Source organism: Lissotriton helveticus, chromosome 10 (assembly GCF_964261635.1).
Source record: "Lissotriton helveticus chromosome 10, aLisHel1.1, whole genome shotgun sequence".
Classification (NCBI taxonomy): Eukaryota; Metazoa; Chordata; class Amphibia; order Caudata; family Salamandridae; genus Lissotriton; species Lissotriton helveticus.
Window position 1 is genome coordinate 92,820,592 of NC_136071.1, and position 19,573 is coordinate 92,840,164.

Consider the following 19,573-nt stretch of genomic DNA (forward strand, 5'->3'; position numbering starts at 1 on the left):
GGGACCCGAGAAGCACCCAACCAATTCGCTAGCTCATCAGCTCTACGGATCGGGTATTCATGAGTCTTTGGTTACAGGGGAGGCTCCTCCGCTAAGGTGGAGGAGCATCGCCTCACTGCTCTGTGAGCAGGTCAAAAAGGACAAAATAAAATGATAATAATGCATTGTTATTGTCATTTTATTTTTCTGTCGTTGCTCAGCTGGTTAGGGGTGGGCGGGCGAGGCTGGGCAGTCATGGTGGAGCAGGAGGAAGAGTGGTGGGCGCTCTCTTAAGTGTGCATTCCGGTTTGGCCAGCCGTCTTGGGTCCGACAAACGGTCATGCGCATTTGGAATGTTCTCCACCGGACTGTAAAGCACAACCTGGGTGGATTACATGCTCAGACTCCCAGTCCCCATCTGAGCGCCAAACCACAGCATTGTGATTGGCTAGGGGAGTCTGGAAGCCTGGGTGCTTTCTGTTCCTGCTCCTGGAGTCCTGGAAGTATGCGAAGAGGACGGAGAGGCGGCGCCTGGCAGGCAGATATGTGATTTCGTTTCATTCCCCCCCCCCCCACTGCTGTTAAGTAGCAGCCAAGACTGCCTGTTTACCTCATTGATTACCTGGTAGTTTTCCTAAAAGACACAGTTTGTAGACCATTGTTTGGGCACCAACACCACTGGACTGATGCAAGGACAATAGGAATGCTCAATCACTCCCACAACACATAATTGACCATAAACTAAAACAATTTTCAGGCCAGAGGGCCTCGCCCTAAACTGGGTGCTGGCTCTCCGGCATAAAGAACACAATCTTCTCCTTGGCACCAGGCACCAATCCAATCTGCTTGTCCTCAGTGGGGAGAGTAATGGTACTCAAGTACCTTGCAGCACCCAGCGTGTCAAATAGCTTGTTAGTTCAGGGAATCAATTGTGTATTAGTCTTGGTCACCACATTGACAGCCAGATAATCCACACAAAGGTGTGAATCCATTTACCCTTGATTAGGAACCTACACCGCTGGGCTGGCCCATAAACTGTGGTGCCCCCCTCCCTCCTAGGCCCAACAACTTAACAATCTCTATCTTTGTGCCTTCCTAGGCCAGGTTTGGCAGCCCCCAGTCATGGGCATGCTCGCCACTATGACTGTGTTATGAATACAGATGGGTATCAACCTTTCAGTCAGAGAGAAGAGGTAAGCAAACCATTCGATAAGATCCATGCACTCACCTTCCTCTCCACGAGTCGGATGAGGGGCCTCCACAGTGTCATCTTTCTCACTACTGTGTAACCGGTCGGGGAGGTCTATCTGTCCTCCTCAACTTCCTATGAGATTGCCTGGAGGTACGGTATGTAATTTCTCCTGTGGTATGGTTCCAGCCTGTTCACACAGAACCTCTTCCCTAGATTCCCGAGTAGCACCTGTGTCAACAAAGCAGTTAACATCAGACACTTTCTGGAGCACCTTGTATGGTCTACACAATTTGTCCTCCAAAGCTCGGGTGCAAATGAGCTTTAGCAGCAGTACCTCCTGACTGTACTGGTACCCAGTCAGCATCACTTTCTGGACATAACACTTCCTCATCAGCTCTTGAATTGGCAGATGTTTTTTCTTTGTCTCGTCCATGTACTTCACTATCAGCTTTCTGAGACTAATCACATAATCTACCACATCCTCTGCAGAGGACTTGGGTATTCTCCCCCACTCTCTCTGAGAAAGGGTAATGGGCCATGGTCATGATGTCCAAAATAAAGCTCAAAGGGACTGAACCCTACACCCTTATGCGAAATATCCCAATAGGCAAATAAGAGACATGGCAGGAGAAGATACTACTTGCACTTGTGATTCTCGGGTAAAACACTCATCATGCCCTTAAAAATCTTATTAAAGAATTCCACCAACCCATTTGTCTGTGGGTAGTATGCCCTGGAGAAGTGGTATGTAACACAAGCTTGTTCCCACATCTTTCTCGTGTGAGTGGAGATGCAATTTGGTTCTATGTGGAAAATCACTGCACCTGGAAGTCTGACCCACAAAAAGTTCTTGAAGAATGTCCTCACTACTACCGTAGAGCGCAAACATAACAACTGCTATTTGAAGACTATAAAGACCAGCATTCCTTCCTATAAGCTTGGGAAGAAACCTATTGATTTTTATCTTGTAGTTATTTTATGTTTGTGTTCTTTGTTATTTATTGAACTAATGAATTTGATAAGACGTAACCTAATGAGTGGCCATTTTACAACATCATTGATATGTTTAGCAAGTTCATGAGTCAATATGGATCCAAGACTACATTTAGCAGCATTTCTGATTCCCACAAATCTATGCAGAATACTTTGTGGTTAAAACAGATGAAAAAGGTAAACTAATGTATTTATTTTAGTAATGGCGGTGTCAATTCTGGTATGCAATGATAGTTGTAAGCCCCCAGATTGAGCAGTGGTGTGTAGAAGCGGTAACAGGCTTTGATTTTGCTTAGTTAGCTGCTTAAATGTAAACATAAGCGCTCAAATGTATTTGGTTTGGTATTTTACATTTAGAGAATCATTTTGAATGAGTGTTTCCCTCTTGAATAAGGAGTACACCCTGAAATGTGTTTTACTTAGCAAAATAAATACAAACATTAATTAAATAAATTGAGGATATGTTTTCCTGAAAATGTATTTGTGCAAGAGAAAATTCTCCTTAATTAGTTTATTGAAATAGAAATGATATTCGCCGTCTGTGGAGATGTGCGAGCTGTATGTGAAATATCCCAGAATTACAAATTTTCTTACATCCAAACTTGCCATTCATTTTGCAACTTGAACGGGTCCTAAAGAACCACTGTGCATCTCGAAACATAGAGCAGTGGGTCTTACCTGTCCTGAGTATTTTTGATGATCAAGTGTCCTACTAACCTAACCTCATGAGAGGGGAAAATCAGGCAGAGGGAGGGGAGAAGCAGGCAGAAGGAGGGGAGAAGCAGGAAGAAGGAGGGGAGAAGCAGGCAGAAGGAGGGGAGAAGCAGGTAGAAGGAGGGGAGAAGCAGGCAGAAGGAGGGGAGAAGCAGGCAGAGAGAGGGGAGAAGCAGGCAGAGAGAGGGGAGAAGCAGACAGAAGGAGGGGAGAAGCAGGCAGAGAGAGGGGAGAAGCAGGAAGAGGGGGGAACAAGCAGGGAGAGGGGAGAAGCAGGCAGAATGGGTAGCAAGCTGAGAAAGGGGCAAAGCAGGCAGAAAGGGAGGGGAGAAGTAGGCAGATGGGTCACAAGCAGAGAGAGGGAAGAAGCAGGCAAGGAGAGGGAAGAAGCGGGCGAAGGGGCAGCAGGCCGAGAGAGGGGGGAGCGGGTAGAGGGAGGGGAGAACCAGTCAGAGGGGTAGCAGACAGAGGGGAGAAACAGGTAGAGAGAGGGGAGAAGCAGGTAGGGAGAGGGGAGAAGCAGGCAATGAGAGGGGAGAAGCAGGCGGAGGGGTAGCAGGCAGAGGGAGGGGAGAACCAGGCAGAGGGGTAGCAGAAAAGGGGGAGAAACAGGTAGATAGAGGGGAGAAGCAAGCCGAGAGAGGGGAGAGGTAGGTAGAGGAGGAAGCAAGCAGAGAGAGGGAAGAAGCAGGCAGAGACAGAGAATCAGTCAGAGGGAGGGGAGAAGCTGTCAGAGTGGGTAGCAAGCAGAGAGAGGGGAGAAGCAGGCAGAGGGGAAAGCAAGCAGAGTGAGGGGAGAAGCAGGCAGAGAGAGTAGCAAGCAGAGAGAGGCGAGAAACAGGCAGAGAGGGTAGCAAGCAGAGAGAGGAGAAACAGGCGGAGTGGGGGGAGAAGCAGCAGAGAAAGGAAGAAGCAGGAGGGGCAGTGAGAAGGGAAAACAGGCAGAGTGTGAAAGCAAGCAGAGAGAGGGGAGAAGCAGTTAGAATGGGTAAGCAAGCATATAGAGGAGAGAAGCAGGCAGAGGGGGAAGCAAGCAGAGAAAGGGGAGAAGCAGGCACGGGAAGCAAGCAAAGAGAGGGAAGAAACAGGCAGAATGGGAAAGCAAGCAGAGAGAGGGGCGAAGCAGGAGGGGAGAAACGGGCAGAGTGGAAAAGCAAGCAGAGACAGGGGGAAGCAGGCAGAATGGGGAAGCAAGCACATAGAGGAGAGAAGCAGGCAGAGGGGGAAGCAAGCAGAGAAAGGGGGGAAGCAGGCACGGGAAGCAAGCAAAGAGAGGGAAGAAACAGGCAGAATGGGAAAGCAAGCAGAGAGAGGGGCGAAGCAAGATGGGAGAAACGGGCAGAGTCGAAAAGCAAGCAGAGACAGGGGAGAAGCAGGCAGAATGGGGAAGCAAGCACGTAGAGGAGAGAAGCAGGCAGAGGAGGAAGCAAGCAGAGAAAGGGGGGAAGCAGGCACGGGAAGCAAGCAAAGAGAGGGAAGAAACAGGCAGAATGGGAAAGCAAGCAGAGAGAGGGGCGAAGCAAGAGGGGAGAAACGGGCAGAGTCGAAAAGCAAGCAGAGACAGGGGAGAAGCAGGCAGAATGGGGAAGCAAGCAGAGAGGGGGGAGAAGCAGGAGGGGAGAAACGGGCAGAGTCGAAAAGCAAGCAGAGAGAGGGGCGAAGCAGGAGGGGAGAAACGGGCGGAGTGGAAAAGCAAGCAGAGAGAGGGGAGAAGCAGGCAGAATGGGGAAGCAAGCAGAGAGGGGGGAGAAGCAGGAGGGGAGAAACAGGCAGAGAGAGGGAAGACGAGAAAGATAGTGAAATATTTAGCGGAATGGCCGGGGTTGAGCCGGGATAACTGGATAGACAGAGGACCGCCGGGGGAGGAACAGGCGGGACGGGGAGGAGTTTATTGGGCATGAGGCTGTAAGGGGGGGATGAAGAGAGGGGGGATGTCCAGGTATCCAGAAAAGAGCGGAGGGTCGAGACCATTCTGTTAAAGAAATACCGCAAGAGGCAGCACGTCTCTGTTTACTCGCGGTAAATAAAGCCCCGTGCGTTATATTACGTTACAAAATCAGTCACAGGGGGGCGGGGAGGGGGAAGAGATGGGAAAGGATGGATGGAGTGGAGGGAGGAGGGAAGGCGGGGTCGGAGTGTGGTGGGAGGAGTATTTAAATGACCTCTCACGCTCTCATGAATATTTGAAAAGGACTTTCCATATACAGCCCGGTAGTGGCGCGCTGTATTGTGGTAGCGCTGTGACAAAAACGCGAGTACGGGAAAGAGAGAGCGCTAAGGGATATGAGACAGGAAAATGAGGAGAGCTAGAGGGAGAAACAGGTGGAAGAAAACAAGAAAACCGAGCGAGGAGCAGAGTGAAGGGGGCAGAGGGGGAGGGAAACGGAGTGAAGGGGGGGGAGCAAAGAAGGAGGGGGCGGAGTCAGGGAGCGAGGGGGCGGGCTCTGGGAGAGGGAGGCGGGTGGAAGGAGGGGGGATAGTGAGGGAGGAGAGCCCTGCAGAGCCTGCGCTGCCCGGGTCCACCCGCTCCTGCAGCGCCCAGCGGACACCGAGGCTGGGCTTCCCCCGCGCCTTCGTCTCGCTGCAGCCGCTTCAAGGCCCCCTGTGCCCTCGGGGTTGTGAGGGGTCTCCCCAGAAGCGTGCATTTGGGATTGAAGCCTGGCTGGCTGCCTGTGTGGAAAGCACCCCCATCCCTGCGGATCTATCCCCCCAAAACCTGCCACCCTACGGATTGACCATTTTCGGGCATCGATGCGCGGAGCTGACTCCGGCCCCTCTGAAAGGGGGCTTTCCTGGATGCTGGGGGTGATGGCGAGGGGATCCCTGCCCCTTTAGAGGCGCCTCGAAGCCCTGTCTGCTCTGTAGCGCCTGCGCGCGGGGGGGACCGGCCCCTCTTGGTGAATTCTCAGCGGATCCCCGGTGCTATGGCGCCCTACAAGAAGGCAACCCGGGCCCAGGCGTGTGCCCCGCTCGCCTCCCCGGCGTCCTCGTGATTCACCCCCGCCCGCCCGCCCCCTGCATCCCTGGATGTGCACGCAGCCGCTCCCGGCGCACGGGAAGGATGCTCTGAGGGCACCGGGAGACCGCCCGCCCCCCCGAACCGCACTGCCCGGATCTGAGGACCCCCCCGGCCCCCCCTGGAGACTCTGCGATGGGAAAGGACCAGGAGCTGCTGCAGGCAGTGAAGACCGAGGACCTGATCACGGTGCAGAAGCTGCTGCAGAGGCCGAGGCCGGGCAAAGCCAGTGAGTACCGGGAGGGGGAGGGGCGGCTGTGCACCAATGGCGGGAGGGGAGGGGGGCAGCTCAGCATCCTCCTCTGATCACTAGTGCTGGACAGCGGCATGGTCAAGGGGTGCAAAAACCCCATTGCTGTGCACCAGGGCTGACCAATGGCACGAGGGAGAGGGGTCCCCGTATCCACCGCTGGCCAATGGCAGAGGGGCGTGAGCAGGAACCCATTGCTGCCATTAGCGCTGACCAATGGCCTGGGGTCACCAGTAACCTACTGCTGGCCATTGACGTGGAGAGCGGAGCTGTCCACTAACGCTGACCAATGGCATGGTGGAGGTCTGTACTCGTGCAGACCGGTGGGGGGAGGGGGTGGAGTGTACCAGAGCACACTGATGCCCACCGAGTGTTCGGTACCGCGGGGGCTTCCATAGGTACAGCACACGAACCACTGCCCAGCAGCACAGCTGACCGCCAGTGCTGCCCAGCAGTCCTCTGCTGGACACAGCGCTCTCCTGTAAACAGCTGACCACCAGTGCCATGCAGCTTTCAGACTAGCGCCCGCCACCGGTGCCTACCTCTCTGTGAGGGGGGGTGGGGCTGCCACCTAATGCCCTGGCACCTCTTCTAAGGGTCAGGGGCAGACGGGCACATGTCCATGCACTCCCCTGACAGAAGAAATCAGAGGTGGGCAGCCCAGACTCCTCATTGCCAGCTTGACCAGCTGCTGTACAGGGCGAGGATGGCACGGCACAGTACGCAGGGGTTGCCAGTACCAGGGAGGTGGGTGCACTCTGTTGAAATTAAACCTCGTCTGCACATTTCCTGGATATTGTTTGCACCGGTTAAGAATGATTACGAGTCTCCTGGGAGCGGCCAATGGGCAAAGGCTACTAGTTAGCCTGTCAGTGGGTATGGAATATGGCCTCATGGTACTGGTTATGTTGTTTACTGCTAGTTAGAGAGTCATGTAGCACTGACTCTAGTCTTCTGGAAACAGTCCAGTGGGTACTACGCTTGGCACAGATATTATGAATAATGGTCAGGCTGCCACAGGGCAGGGACAGTTTCTGGTGCTGGTTAGGTAGGCGCTAGGCATTGCACATACGTTTGTCAGTAATGGTCACAGTATGTGATATGGCGCTCTGGTACTTATTATGTGGGCGTTTGCCATGGCACATGTGTTGTCTGTATTGGCCAAACTGTTATTGTGCACAAGATATCACATTCGGGTACCGGTTAAGTGTGATCTGTGCATTGCTCAAGAGATGCTAGGCGTGCCAGTCTGCCACGGGGCATATCAATATTGTCTACTGCTCATGGCCAGGAGGGCGTGAAGCGTGCCAGAGAGATTGCCAGTGCTTGTGAGGTTGCCATGGAGATAAGAATAGAGTTTTCCAGCGCTGGCTATGTTGGCAGTGTGTATTGCACTGCAGGTCAGAGTGGCATGTGGGATGGCATGTTCAAGGTGGGATGGGGCATTGCCCGTTGGGTTCTTACGGTGGCTAGACTGATGGTGTGGCGACAGGAAATGCTCAAAATTGCTTTGGTGGAAAAAATTTGATAGAAATTCAAATGCAGAATTTACTATACTTTTGGTTGACAATTTTTGTTTGGAAAGAAAGAATTGGAAAATGAATTAAAAATTCTAACAATACTGTGGGAAGAGCCTAGAATGTTTGGAACACCGAGCTCGTCGCCAATTTTATGTCCAGGACCAGCTTGTCCTTTTTAAGGAGGTGCGAAGATTGCAATAACATCTGTTTCTACTACCACTACACATCATCACATTTAAAAGCCCTTTAATTGTTAAAATTAAGTTCTTGAAAATGATTTTGCTCGTGCTGCTGTTTCACAGCAGAGTGTTTCCAATCAGATACCGTGTTAATTGCTGATTTCAGCCACTTTTTTTTCGGTCGTTTTCTATTTCATTAGCTTAGGTTTCCGCCAGCTGCACTTCTGATATTATAATATCAATGCTCGCCCTTCTGTTGCTGGGTCTGCGTGTGGCATTAGCGAAGGCTTGCCGGGTCTGCACACTGCACAGACGTGTCTGCTGGAGCCCTACGTGAAGGCCAGCAGGTCCCACTCATGTGGGCTGTTCGCCTGCCGAGGCTGCTGCATAGAGGTGGCTGGGGGGAGGGGGCACTGCTGATCAGGAACTGGGAGGGTGAGGGGGGAGGCAGATGTCTGTCCAGGGTGAAGGCTTTGCTGCTGCAATAGACACTTTTTTAAACATAAAAATCAGCCCCCCCTCTTTGTAATACATGAAAGGAGGGGGAAAGTGGATGAGGAAAGATAGTGCATAGGGCATCTCCCGCACACCCTGGGCCTGACTGTGCACGGAATGTACACTCAACATCTCTCCAGAAGCAGGACAGGTAAAAGGGACACATGACTCCATCATTCCCCCGCTCAAGGTTCCGGGTGCATAAGTGCCAGCGTGGCAGTGTTTGGGAACATTTCACTCACTCCCTGGCCTGACTTACATAAGATGCAGGAACACCTTGGCAAGGACCATCTCCCTCATCCGTAGGGCGTGGGGTACAGGAGTGTATAAGAGACAGCATGGTTCTCTCTGAGAATACCTCTCCAGGGATATATATCCATAGGGGGTGGGATACAGGATTGCATCAAAGACAGCCATGCATCTCTGAGAACATCACCCTCACACACAGAGCCTGGGATGCATAAGATGCACGAACCCCTTGGCCATGAACATCTCTCTGATCCATAGAGCTTGGGGTGCAGGAGTGTGTCAGAGACAGCCATGCATCTTTGAGAAAATACCCCCCATCCATAGGGCGGGGGATACAGGAGTGTACCAGAGATAGCATGGCTGTCTCTGAGAACCTCTCCCTTACACACAAGGCATTGGGTGCATAAGTGTGCAAGCAAAAACACTGATCCCACTCCCTTCCACAACACGCATTGACCAACACTGCTCTCCACACTGAACAGGTCCTTCAGACACCAGCAGACATCTGTGCTCCTTTTTACCTGAAGAAGGTCAGACCCCTCTGCACCTTGGTACAGTCTGGAACTGAATACTACCGAAACATCAGCAAACTTGAAACATCCTGGTGTAAATCTAAATTTTCAGCTCACCTTGCTTCCTCAAAGTAGCACTCAGAACATGCAAAAAAAAAACCCTGATGAGATGCGCGTTGGCCGACCCATGACAGGCCTTCTCGTCCATGGAACATTTCTTGAAAGGGCCTATCGCTGAACACCTTCATGAAAGTCATCAGTCTGGGTGTGGGCTGAGGATATCAAAAACCCAGATATCAACGGGTCATAGTATCCTGGCCACAATATCGAAGTATAACATTTCGAAAGGTAGGTTTCTAAACCTTTCCTATGGATGTATGACGTTACAATGCATACTTTTACCACGCATACCTTTACAACGCGGTTTTTACATCGCAAACTTTTACAACGCATAGCGCTTAGAGGTGCTGGATAGTGGTAAGTATAATTTTCTATTCCAACTCCAGTCCCCGTGGACACTAGGGAAGGTGTTGGATAGAAAATTAAACTTATTCCCTATCCTAGAGCGCCCCCCAGCGCAATGCGTTGTAATGGTTTGCGTTGTAATGCCTGCGTTGTAATGGTAGTGCGTGGTAAAAGTTTCGTTGTAAACGTTGTCTACCCTTTCCTATACCTGACTCCACATATTTGTACCTTGTAGATATATATCATCAAGGAATGTAGATGCAGAATTTATTATCTATCCTATCCTATCTATCTATCTATCTATCTATCTATCTATCTATCTATCTATCTATCTATCTATCTATCTATCTATCTATCTATCTATCTATCTATCTATCTATCTATCTATCTATCTATCTATCTATCTATACATATATATATATACATATATATATATATATATATATATATATATATATATATATATATATATATATATATATATATATATATATATATATATATATATCTATATATCAATAACATCATCAAGGAATGTAGATGTAGAGTTTATAATCAATCCTTACCTCCCTCTGAGCACTTTCCCGCACAATATGTTGTTCCTTGATATTGTGGTCATGATATTGTGACCCATAGATATTTGGGATTTCAGATTCTCTACCACAATCCCCAGTCTTAACAACCATCTCTCTGGCTGTCGCCCGGGCTGTAGAATAGAGGCCGTCAATTGTAGATCCGAGTTGTAGATGACATTCTAATATAACTCAAAATGGTGGTTCCTGTCTGCTGTTACTGCTTGAACTGTTGTGGCGTTGGCTAACATCAAACACCCAGTTCTCCTCAATACTCTCCGCTTACCCACAAGCATCACAGATACAGTGTAAATTGCCTCACTATATTTATCACCACATATCTCTCTGGCAGACAACAAGCTGCATGGATAGAATTCTGCAGGGCTCCAACTGTGCTCGTCCGGAGAAGAACCTAGGACTCCGTTGTCACTCCCAAGAGGGTAAAAGTGACATGGATCCACTGCGAGTACCCCTAAGGAAACAAGACACTGCCATCCGCCAATATACTGTGGAGACTGGATTATACGTTAAAGTGTCATCGACTAGGCGCGTTCTTCAGCTTTTATCCTACCGAGATCTAATTCACAGACAGACGCCTTCAGTATACCTTAAACTCAACCTAATACAGACTAAATGTGTCCTCATTAATGGCAGAATAATCAAACTATTCCTCTTGGAGTGGGTCGCCAATTTGGATTTAGATGGTTTCTTCCTGGCCGTTCACTCACTATCAATTCTATGTTCTTTCTCAGAGACGCCACTTTAATTCAACGATCATGTCAATCAAAAAAGAAAAGCACCGTTAGCTTAGTTCAAGCTTACATTACTGTATAAAACTAAAGCCCTACTTCCCAGCTATGAACTTCCAGTCCATGCCCATGACCTGTCTCAGCTTAATGAAGGCAACACTTTATTTACTCGCCTCCCTGGCTCCTCACTGACACCAATTTAAGCAGCTTTTCATTCAGCAGCTCAATTTGTTACCAACCGAAGAAAGTCTGAACACGTTTCTGCTACCTTGGAAGATCTACAGTGGATCCTCCTCTTGGCCACCGCTTTAAATGAAGTCAACAAAGTACTTCAGATGAGAAAGCATGACTACCTTGCATCCAAACTCAGGGCTCCAGTGGATTACAAACTAATCAGACACATCCCTTGCCAGGCTGGAAACTCAAAAGACGTACAAGGAACGCGCAAACCAGTCAGCTAGTTTGGCATAGGGACCCAGAATATGCAATGGTCACCTTTTCCACCTTAGACTCCCCTCTCATTGGTGCAATTCAGGAAACAATTCAAAGCCCATCTCTTTAGCATTGTCTTACCTGTCTACTGTCTACACAGTAGACACCTAGCCGCTTCTTCCCACTGGAATAATTGTGTTTATCCTCTTCATGTTTCTTAAATGATACGACTTCCTATGTGAACAAATTAGTATGTCCTTCAAATGTGGGCCATGTATCCTGTTTGCTAGGTAAAGCGCTCCCTGACCTTCAGGGATAAACGACCACTCTGAGAACCACCATAAAATAAAGTAATAACGTTCAGGTTGGAACCAGGCGACCTGTTATAGAAAGACCTATGAGTAGATAGACCTCAATCTAGGAAAGTACTTGCCCTGGCTGGAAACATAAGCGAGAGTTTTTGGGCACTGAGTAGATATTCCGAAGAGCTGGACTGTTATGGTGCCATGTTTACATCATGTGATGTGGTGTGTGAGGCTTTTTTGTGGTTGCCACAAACATACTCGGTTCTGCAATGGATCGCTGCCTTCTATGATCCCTTATAATCTGCAAACAAGTGTGTGATTACTAGTTAGCTGCATGCATTGTTACGTGTGGTACATGAGACGTGATTGCTCACATCTTAGTGAAATTGGAGAACCTTCTTCCATTAATACCACCCTCAAAACTCCTGACATGGCGAAATTCAAAATGGACAGCTACAAATGAGGAACACTTAAGTTATCCTGTATTAACTGACTTCATACAACACATCCCTGCAGTAAATCCTAATGTTACTTCCATATATTATTCCAGCACCAACCATGTTTGTGAATGGTCCTACAGCTACTGCAGAGCTGAACGGCCTCGCTCCGCACCAGGAACCAGTTACTACTGTGTGGCTGGTTTGCACCAGGACAATTTTATTCCTGGACGAGAGTGTGATGGCCAGAGGAATAGGCTGGCTTGTTTCCTGCCACTTGTGGGAATTCTGGTGCATAATTACCAGGGTGGACTGACTGCGAAACCTCAAACCCAGACCTAGACTTGTAAATGTGAATATAAAGCCTAATTTATAGAGGAAGGTGGGACAATGAACCCAGAGAGCTCTGGTATACGCCTCCGTGGGGTTTTCTGTAGGCTCCAGCATGTGGGTTGAAGATGCTGGTCCTCCTGTGGGCTGGAATTTGAAGGAGGTGGTCATAGACGATTGGTCCCTTCTTCCTCTTCCAGACCAGGCAGGACTACGTTTCCAAGGTTCCCCTGCGCTCCAACCTATCCGGGTCTTCTTCCTGTCCCGCCCCATGTCTCCTCCCAGATGTGGTGTTTTTTGGATGACATTTGGTCAGACCCAAAAATTCCTCTGGAATGGGGAACAGTAATCGCATTTCTTTCTCCCGGATGGGACAGAAGATGGATCGGTTACCTTTGACACCAACGAGAAGAAAGAAGCAATGTGCTAAGCTTTATGAACCAAATATAGGGTCACTACCATGCCCGTATATCGGGGCTCCGTGTATCCAGCTCTCGGCTCTTACGCTCATATCACTGTTATCAGATATTGTAATTGCATTTATATAGCGCTTACTACTTCTAACGAGGCGTCAAATCGCTTTTTCGGTGATTAGCATGCTACTCCGAAACCCATAAAGGATTAGTGTTGAATTAGTATAGTGAAATATGAAAGTAATTTGAGTGGTGAATATGTTAGTCAGTTATTTGGATTCAGAAGGATAGGGAGGGATAGAAGAAGGAAAAAGGTTTGCATTTATATAGCGCTTGTTACCCCTGATGGGGTGTTGACAAGCTTTTTTGGCGAGTAGCACGCTACTCCGGAACCCATAAAGGATTAGTGTTGAATTAGTATAGTGAAAATATGCAAGTAATTTGAGTGGTGGATATGTTAGTCAGTTATTTGGATTCAGAAGATATGCCAATTGAAAAGACCCAGTGGAAGCTAACAGACACTACAACACCCAGAATGCATCGCGCCATCAAATGTAATTATGGACAGGCAATATGGTGCCATGACAACCGAGACCGAAGTGACAACCCTATGTAAACAAGCCACACAAATACACTTCACAGATTTTGACCCGGATTTGTCACCAACACAGCTATAACCCCTTCCAGATCTGCCTAAGGTCACACATGCAGCCAGATGAGTTAGTAGTTTTGCAGAATACGTCCGAGCAGCAGTAGCAGCAAACGAGCTCGTTATTGTAAATGCCACTAGCCTGGCTCAGGACAGATCTGATCTGCCCAGAACCTTTCACTGGTAATTAACTGCGCTGCTTTCACTCTGTCTCACTCACCCTCCTTTCTGAGACGACGTCACCAGAGTCTGTGCTGAGCGAGGAGCGCGAGTCTGCAGGGATGAAAGCCGAGCAATATGTCTATGTAGTGACACTTCGCCAGAGCTGGACGCGGAGACTCATTTTTTTTCAAAATAAACACAGATAGTTCAGCAAGGTTTGTGCCCTAAAATGGCAGTGCGTGCTGGTGAGAGCAGAGGCCTGGACAGTGGATGCAAGCAGTGCTTGAAATGGAAAAATAGAAGTGCAGGTACTCTGTAGCAGAGTACTGCTTGTTTCTGAGAAGTGCCGGTACTCTCCAATTGAAAGTATTGCATTTCTCTTGAGAAGTGCCGGTACTCTCCCTCCCAAAATAAAAAAGTGCTGGTACTCCGTACCAGACAGTACCGGCCCATTTAAAGCACTGGATGCAAGTACCCTGCAGGGGAAGCCCAGTACAGAAGTGTGAGTGTCAGTGCTCGACAGTGGAAGCTAGTACTGGAATGCGCATGTTAGTGTTGCACATTACGGGGTGGGAGTGTCCTGATGCAAAGGGGGGGTGGATCACCCTGATAAAATGCATGTGTTCTCGTTCTGTGGCAGACCTGACCAAAGAATAGAGGATCATGGGAAATCGGACCTGGGCAGACAGTGGAGGATCATGGGAGATGATGGCAGACAAGGACAGACCCATCCTAAGAGGATTTCGGGGTATCCGACCTGCACTTAACTTCCAGCAAAGGATCATGGGAGAGTATATCAGAGAAAAGCTGCCATAGAGCAGGACAACATGGGGCGGGGAATCGCACCAGAATAAATGGCACCAGAATAAATGGTCGTGGGCTTCGGCATCAGATGAAGAAGACTGGCCATGAAGCAGAGGATCATGGGAGATTGTCACAGTCTAGGACTCACCATGGAGTAGAGCATCAGATGGTCTCAGTCCAGGACTCACCATGGAGCAGAGGATCATGGGAGATGGGCTCAGACCAGGACTCACCATAGAGTCGAGGATCATGGGAGATGGGTTCAGATCAGGAGTCACCATAGAGTCGAGGATCATGGGAGATGGTCTCAGTCCAGGACTCCCCATGAAGTAAAGGATCATGGGAGATTGTCTCAGTCCAGGACTAACCATGAAGTAAAGGGTCATGGGAGATGATCTCAATCCAGATCATGAAATAGAGGATCATGGGAGATGGTCCCAGTCCAGGACTCACCATGAAGTAGAGGATCATGGGAGATGGTCCCAGTCCAGGACTCACCATGAAGTAGAGGATCATGGGAGATGGTCTCAGTCCAGGACTCACCATGAAGTAGAGGATCATGGGAGATGGAGTCAGTCCTGGACTCACCATGGAGTAGAGGATCATGGGAGATGGTCTCAGTCCGGATCATGAAGTAGAGGATCATGGGAGATGGTCTTAGTCTAGGACTCCCCATGAAGTAGAGGATCATGGGAGATTGTCTTAGTCCAGGACTCACCATGGAGTAGAGGATCATGGGAGATGGAGTCAGTCCAGGACTCACCATGGAGGAGAGGATCATGGGAGATGGTCTCAGTCCGGATCATGAAGTAGAGGATCATGGGAGATGGTCTCAGTCCAGGACTCCCCATGAAGTAGAGGATCATGGGAGATTGTCTTAGTCCAGGACTCACCATGGAGTAGAGGATCATGGGAGATGATCTCAATCCAGATCATGAAGTAGAGGATCATGGGAGTTGGTCTCAGTCCAGAACTCACCATGGAGTCGAGGATCTCGAGAGAGGATGCTGTGATGTCAGGACTGATCATAGAGTGTACGTTCATGGGAGAGGATATCCGAGGGCATCAGTCCCGGACTGACCATGGAGCAGAGCTTCATGAAAGAGGATGTCGTCATCACAGGACTGATCATGGAGCAGAGGATCATGGGACAAGGTATCAGACCATGGTTAACCATGGAGAGAGGTTGATGGGAGAGGATGTCCTCATTTCAGGACTCATCATAGAGCAGAGGATCATGGGAGAGTGCAGCAGACCAGGGCAGACCATGGAGCAGGGGGTGATGGGAGAGTAGACCACCCTGGAGCGACTATAGAGCAGAGAAGCGTGCAAATTCAGACCTGGTATCTCCCGATAGCTGAGAATCCTAGAGTTTCGGACCAGGATTTACCTTGGAGGACCGAACCGCGGGTTGTTCGGCCAGGACGGGTCATATATTGTGTTTTTGTTCAGCGCTGGGGCACTGTTTACATATCTACAGAGCAGAGGATTATGGGAGACAATATCGTAGACTAGACCAGACCGTACTCTTCTGCACTTAAGTCACCTTTCTAACAAGCTCTTGCTGCAGCTGAAGAGCAGGATTCTTTACAGTGACTCCCGGCTCTGCTCGCACCGCAAAGCCTGTTTTGGAAAGTTCTCAGGGTTTCCAGACAGGCCAGCGTCTGATCCTGCAGCCGGGGCGCACTGTCCCACTTCTGCTGACTCAAAGAGTTGTTGGGCCAGAGCTGCCAGGAGCTGAAAGCCAGACACGGCGGCATTAACAGGAGCTGCTGGCTCCCGCTGGTGCTGGCGAGAGCATCACACACCAGTCCCTGTGCAGCCCCCCTTAGAACAGTGCAGACCCCTCTTTCGACCCAGAGCAGGCTTCCTTTATAAGTATAGTGGAGGGAGGCAGGCGTTCCTCCTCAATACTGTGAAGGCTCCAGCCCTCAATCCTGTGAAGATTCCCTACATCAGTACAATGCAGGCCCCCTCCTGAGTCCGGCGCAGGCTCCCCTCCTGAGTCCGGCGCAGGCTCCCCTCCTGAGTCCGGCGCAGGCTCCCCTCCTGAGTCCGGTGCAGGCTCCCCTCCTGAGTCCGGCGCAGGCTCCCCTCCTGAGTCCGGCGCAGGCTCCCCTCCTGAGTCCGGCGCAGGCTCCCCTCCTGAGTCCGGTGCAGGCTCCCCTCCTGAGTCCGGTGCAGGCTCCCCTCCTGAGTCCGGTGCAGGCTCCCCTCCTGAGTCTGTTGCAGGCTCACCTCCTGAGTCTGTTGCAGGCTCACCTCCTGAGTCAGGCACAGGCTCCTCTCCTGAGTCCGGCACAGGCTCCCCTCCTGAGTCCGGCACAGGCTCCCCTCCTGAGTCCGGCACAGGCTCCCCTCCTGAGTCCGTTGCAGGCTTCCCTCCTGAGTCCGGCGCAGGCTCCCCTCCTGAGTCCGGCGCAGGCTCCCCTCCTGAGTACGGCACAGGCTCCCCTCCTGAGTCCGGCACAGGCTCCCCTCCTGAGTCCGGCACAGGCTCCCCTCCTGAGTCCGGCACAGGCTCCCCTCCTGAGTCCGGCGCAGGCTTCCCTCCTGAGTCCGGCGCAGGCTCCCCTCCTGAGTCCGGCGCAGGCTCCCCTCCTGAGTCCGGCGCAGGCTCCCCTCCTGAGTCCGGCGCAGGCTCCCCTCCTGAGTCCGTTGCAGGCTTCTCTCCTGAGTCCGGCGCAGGCTCCCCTCCTGAGTCCGTTGCAGGCTTCCCTCCTGAGTCCGGCGCAGGCTCCCCTCCTCAGCCCTCTGCAGACTCTCCTTCCCAGTCCTGTGCTCACTCTCCTCCTCAGCCCTATGCAGACTCTCCTCCTTAGTCCTCTCCAGGTTCCCCTCTCCAGTCCTGTGTTCACTCTCCTTCTCAGCCCTGCTCAGCCTCGCCTTGTCAGTCCTGTATAGATCTCCTATTTGATCCTCTGCTCACTCTCCTCCTCAGCCCTGTGCATACACTCCTCCTCAGTCCTGTGCTCACTCTCCTCCTCAGTCCTTTGCTCACTCTCCTCCTCAGTCCTTTGCTCACTCTCCTCCTCAGTCCTTTGCTCACTCTCCTGCTCACTCTCCTCCTCAGCCCTGTGCATACACTCCTCCTCAGCCCTGTGCACACACTCCCCCTCAGCCCTGTGCAATCTCTCCTTCTTAGTCCTGTGCACTCTCTCTTCCTCAGCCCTGTGCTGTATCTCCTCTCTATGTAGGATCCCCTCTTCAGTCCTGTGCTCACTCTCCTCCTCAGCCCCGTTCAGTCCTGTGCACACTCTCCTCCTCAGCCCTGTGCACACTCTCCTCCTCGGCCCTGTGCACATACTCCCCCTCAGCCCTGTGCACACTCTCCTCCTCAACTTTGTGTGCGCTCTCCTCCTCAGCCCTGTGCGTAGTCTCCTCCTCAGCCCTGTACACACTCTCCTCCTCAGCCCTGTGCACAATCTCCTCATCAGCCCTGTGCATACTGTCCTCCTCAGCCCTGTGCACATACTCCCCCTCAGCCCTGTGCACACTCTCCTCCTCAGCTTTGTGCACGCTCTCATCCTCAGCCCTGTGCGTACTCTCCTCCTCTGCCCTGTGCGTAGTCTCCTCCTCAGCCCTGTACACACTCTCCTCCTCAGCCCTGTGCGTAGTCTCCTCCTCAGCCCTGTGCACACTCTCTCCTCCTCAGCCCTGTGCAGCCTCCTCCTTGGCCCTGTGTGTAGTCTCCTCCTCAGCCCTGTGCACACTTTCCTCCTCCGCACTGTGCGTAGTCTCCTCCTCAGCCCTGTGCGTACTCTCCCCCTCAGCCCTGTGCGTACTCTCCCCCTCAGCCCTGTGCGTAGTTTCCCCCTCAGCCCTGTGCGTAGTCTCCTCCTCAGCTCTGTGCACACTCTCTCCTCCTCAGCCCTGTGCACCCTCCTTCTTGGCCCTGTGCGTAGTCTCCTCCTCAGCCCTGTGCACACTCTCCTCCTCAGCCCTGTGCGTAGTCTCCTCCTCAGCCCTGTGCGTACTCTCCCCCTCAGCCCTGTGCGTACTCTCCCCCTCAGCCCTGTGCGTAGTCTCCTCCTCAGCTCTGTGCACACTCTCTCCTCCTCAGCCCTGTGCACCCTCCTTCTTGGCCCTGTGCGTAGTCTCCTCCTCAGCCCTGTGCACACTCTCCTCCTCAGCCCTGTGCGTAGTCTCCTCCTCAGCCCTGTGCGTAGTCTCCCCCTCAGCCCTGTGCACACTCTCCTCCTCAGCCCTGTGCACACTCTCCTCCTCAGCCCTGTGCATACTCTCCCTCTCAGCCCTGTGCACATACTCCCCCTCAGCCCTGTGCACACTCTCCTCCTCAGCTTTGTGCGCGCTCTCATCCTCAGCCCTGTGCTTATTCTCCTCCTCTGCCCTGTGCACAATCTCCTCCTCAGCCCTGTGCACAATCTCCTCATCAGCCCTGTGCATACTGTCCTCCTCAGCCCTGTGCACACTCTCCTCTTCAGCTTTGTGCGCGCTCTCCTCCTCAGCCCTGTGCGTACTCTCCTCCTCTGCCCTGTGCGTAGTCTCCTCCTCAGCCCTGTACACACTCTCCTCCTCAGCCCTGTGCGTAATCTCCTCCTCAGCCCTGTGCACACTCTCTCCTCCTCAGCCCTGTGCACCCTCCTCCTTGGCCCTGTGCGTAGTCTCCTCCTCAGCCCTGTGCACACTCTCCTCCTCAGCCCTGTGCGTAGTCTCCTCCTCAGCCCTGTGCGTACTCTCCCCCTCAGCCCTGTGCGTACTCTCCCCCTCAGCCCTGTGCGTAGTCTCCTCCTCAGCTCTGTGCACACTCTCTCCTCCTCAGCCCTGTGCACCCTCCTTCTTGGCCCTGTGCGTAGTCTCCTCCTCAGCCCTGTGCACACTCTCCTCCTCAGCCCTGTGCGTAGTCTCCTCCTCAGCCCTGTGCGTAGTCTCCCCCTCAGCCCTGTGCGTAGTCTCCTCCTCAGCCCTGTGCACACTCTCCTCCTCAGCCCTGTGCACACACTCCTCCTCAGCCCTGTGAGTACTCTCCCTCTCAGCCCTGTGCACACTCTCCTCCTCAGCCCTGTGCACACTCTCCTCCTCAGCCCTGTGCGTACTCTCCCCCTCAGCCCTGTGCATACTCTCCCCCTCAGCCCTGTGCGTACTCTCCCCCTCAGCCCTGTGCGTACTCTCTCCCTCAGCCCTGTGCGTAGTCT

General features: G+C 51.7%; 1 protein-coding gene across 1 annotated transcript in view; it reads left to right on the forward strand.

The window, feature by feature from the left end:
- Window positions 1-5,368: 5,368 nt before the first annotated feature.
- CASKIN1 (CASK interacting protein 1) overlaps window positions 5,369-19,573 on the forward strand; it is a 776,040-nt gene continuing 761,835 nt past the window's right edge. The window contains exon 1 of the mRNA XM_078664842.1: window positions 5,369-6,123. Within this exon, the coding sequence (XP_078520968.1) occupies window positions 6,030-6,123 (94 nt within the window). The 5' untranslated portion in view covers window positions 5,369-6,029. The remainder of the gene's footprint in view (window positions 6,124-19,573) is intronic.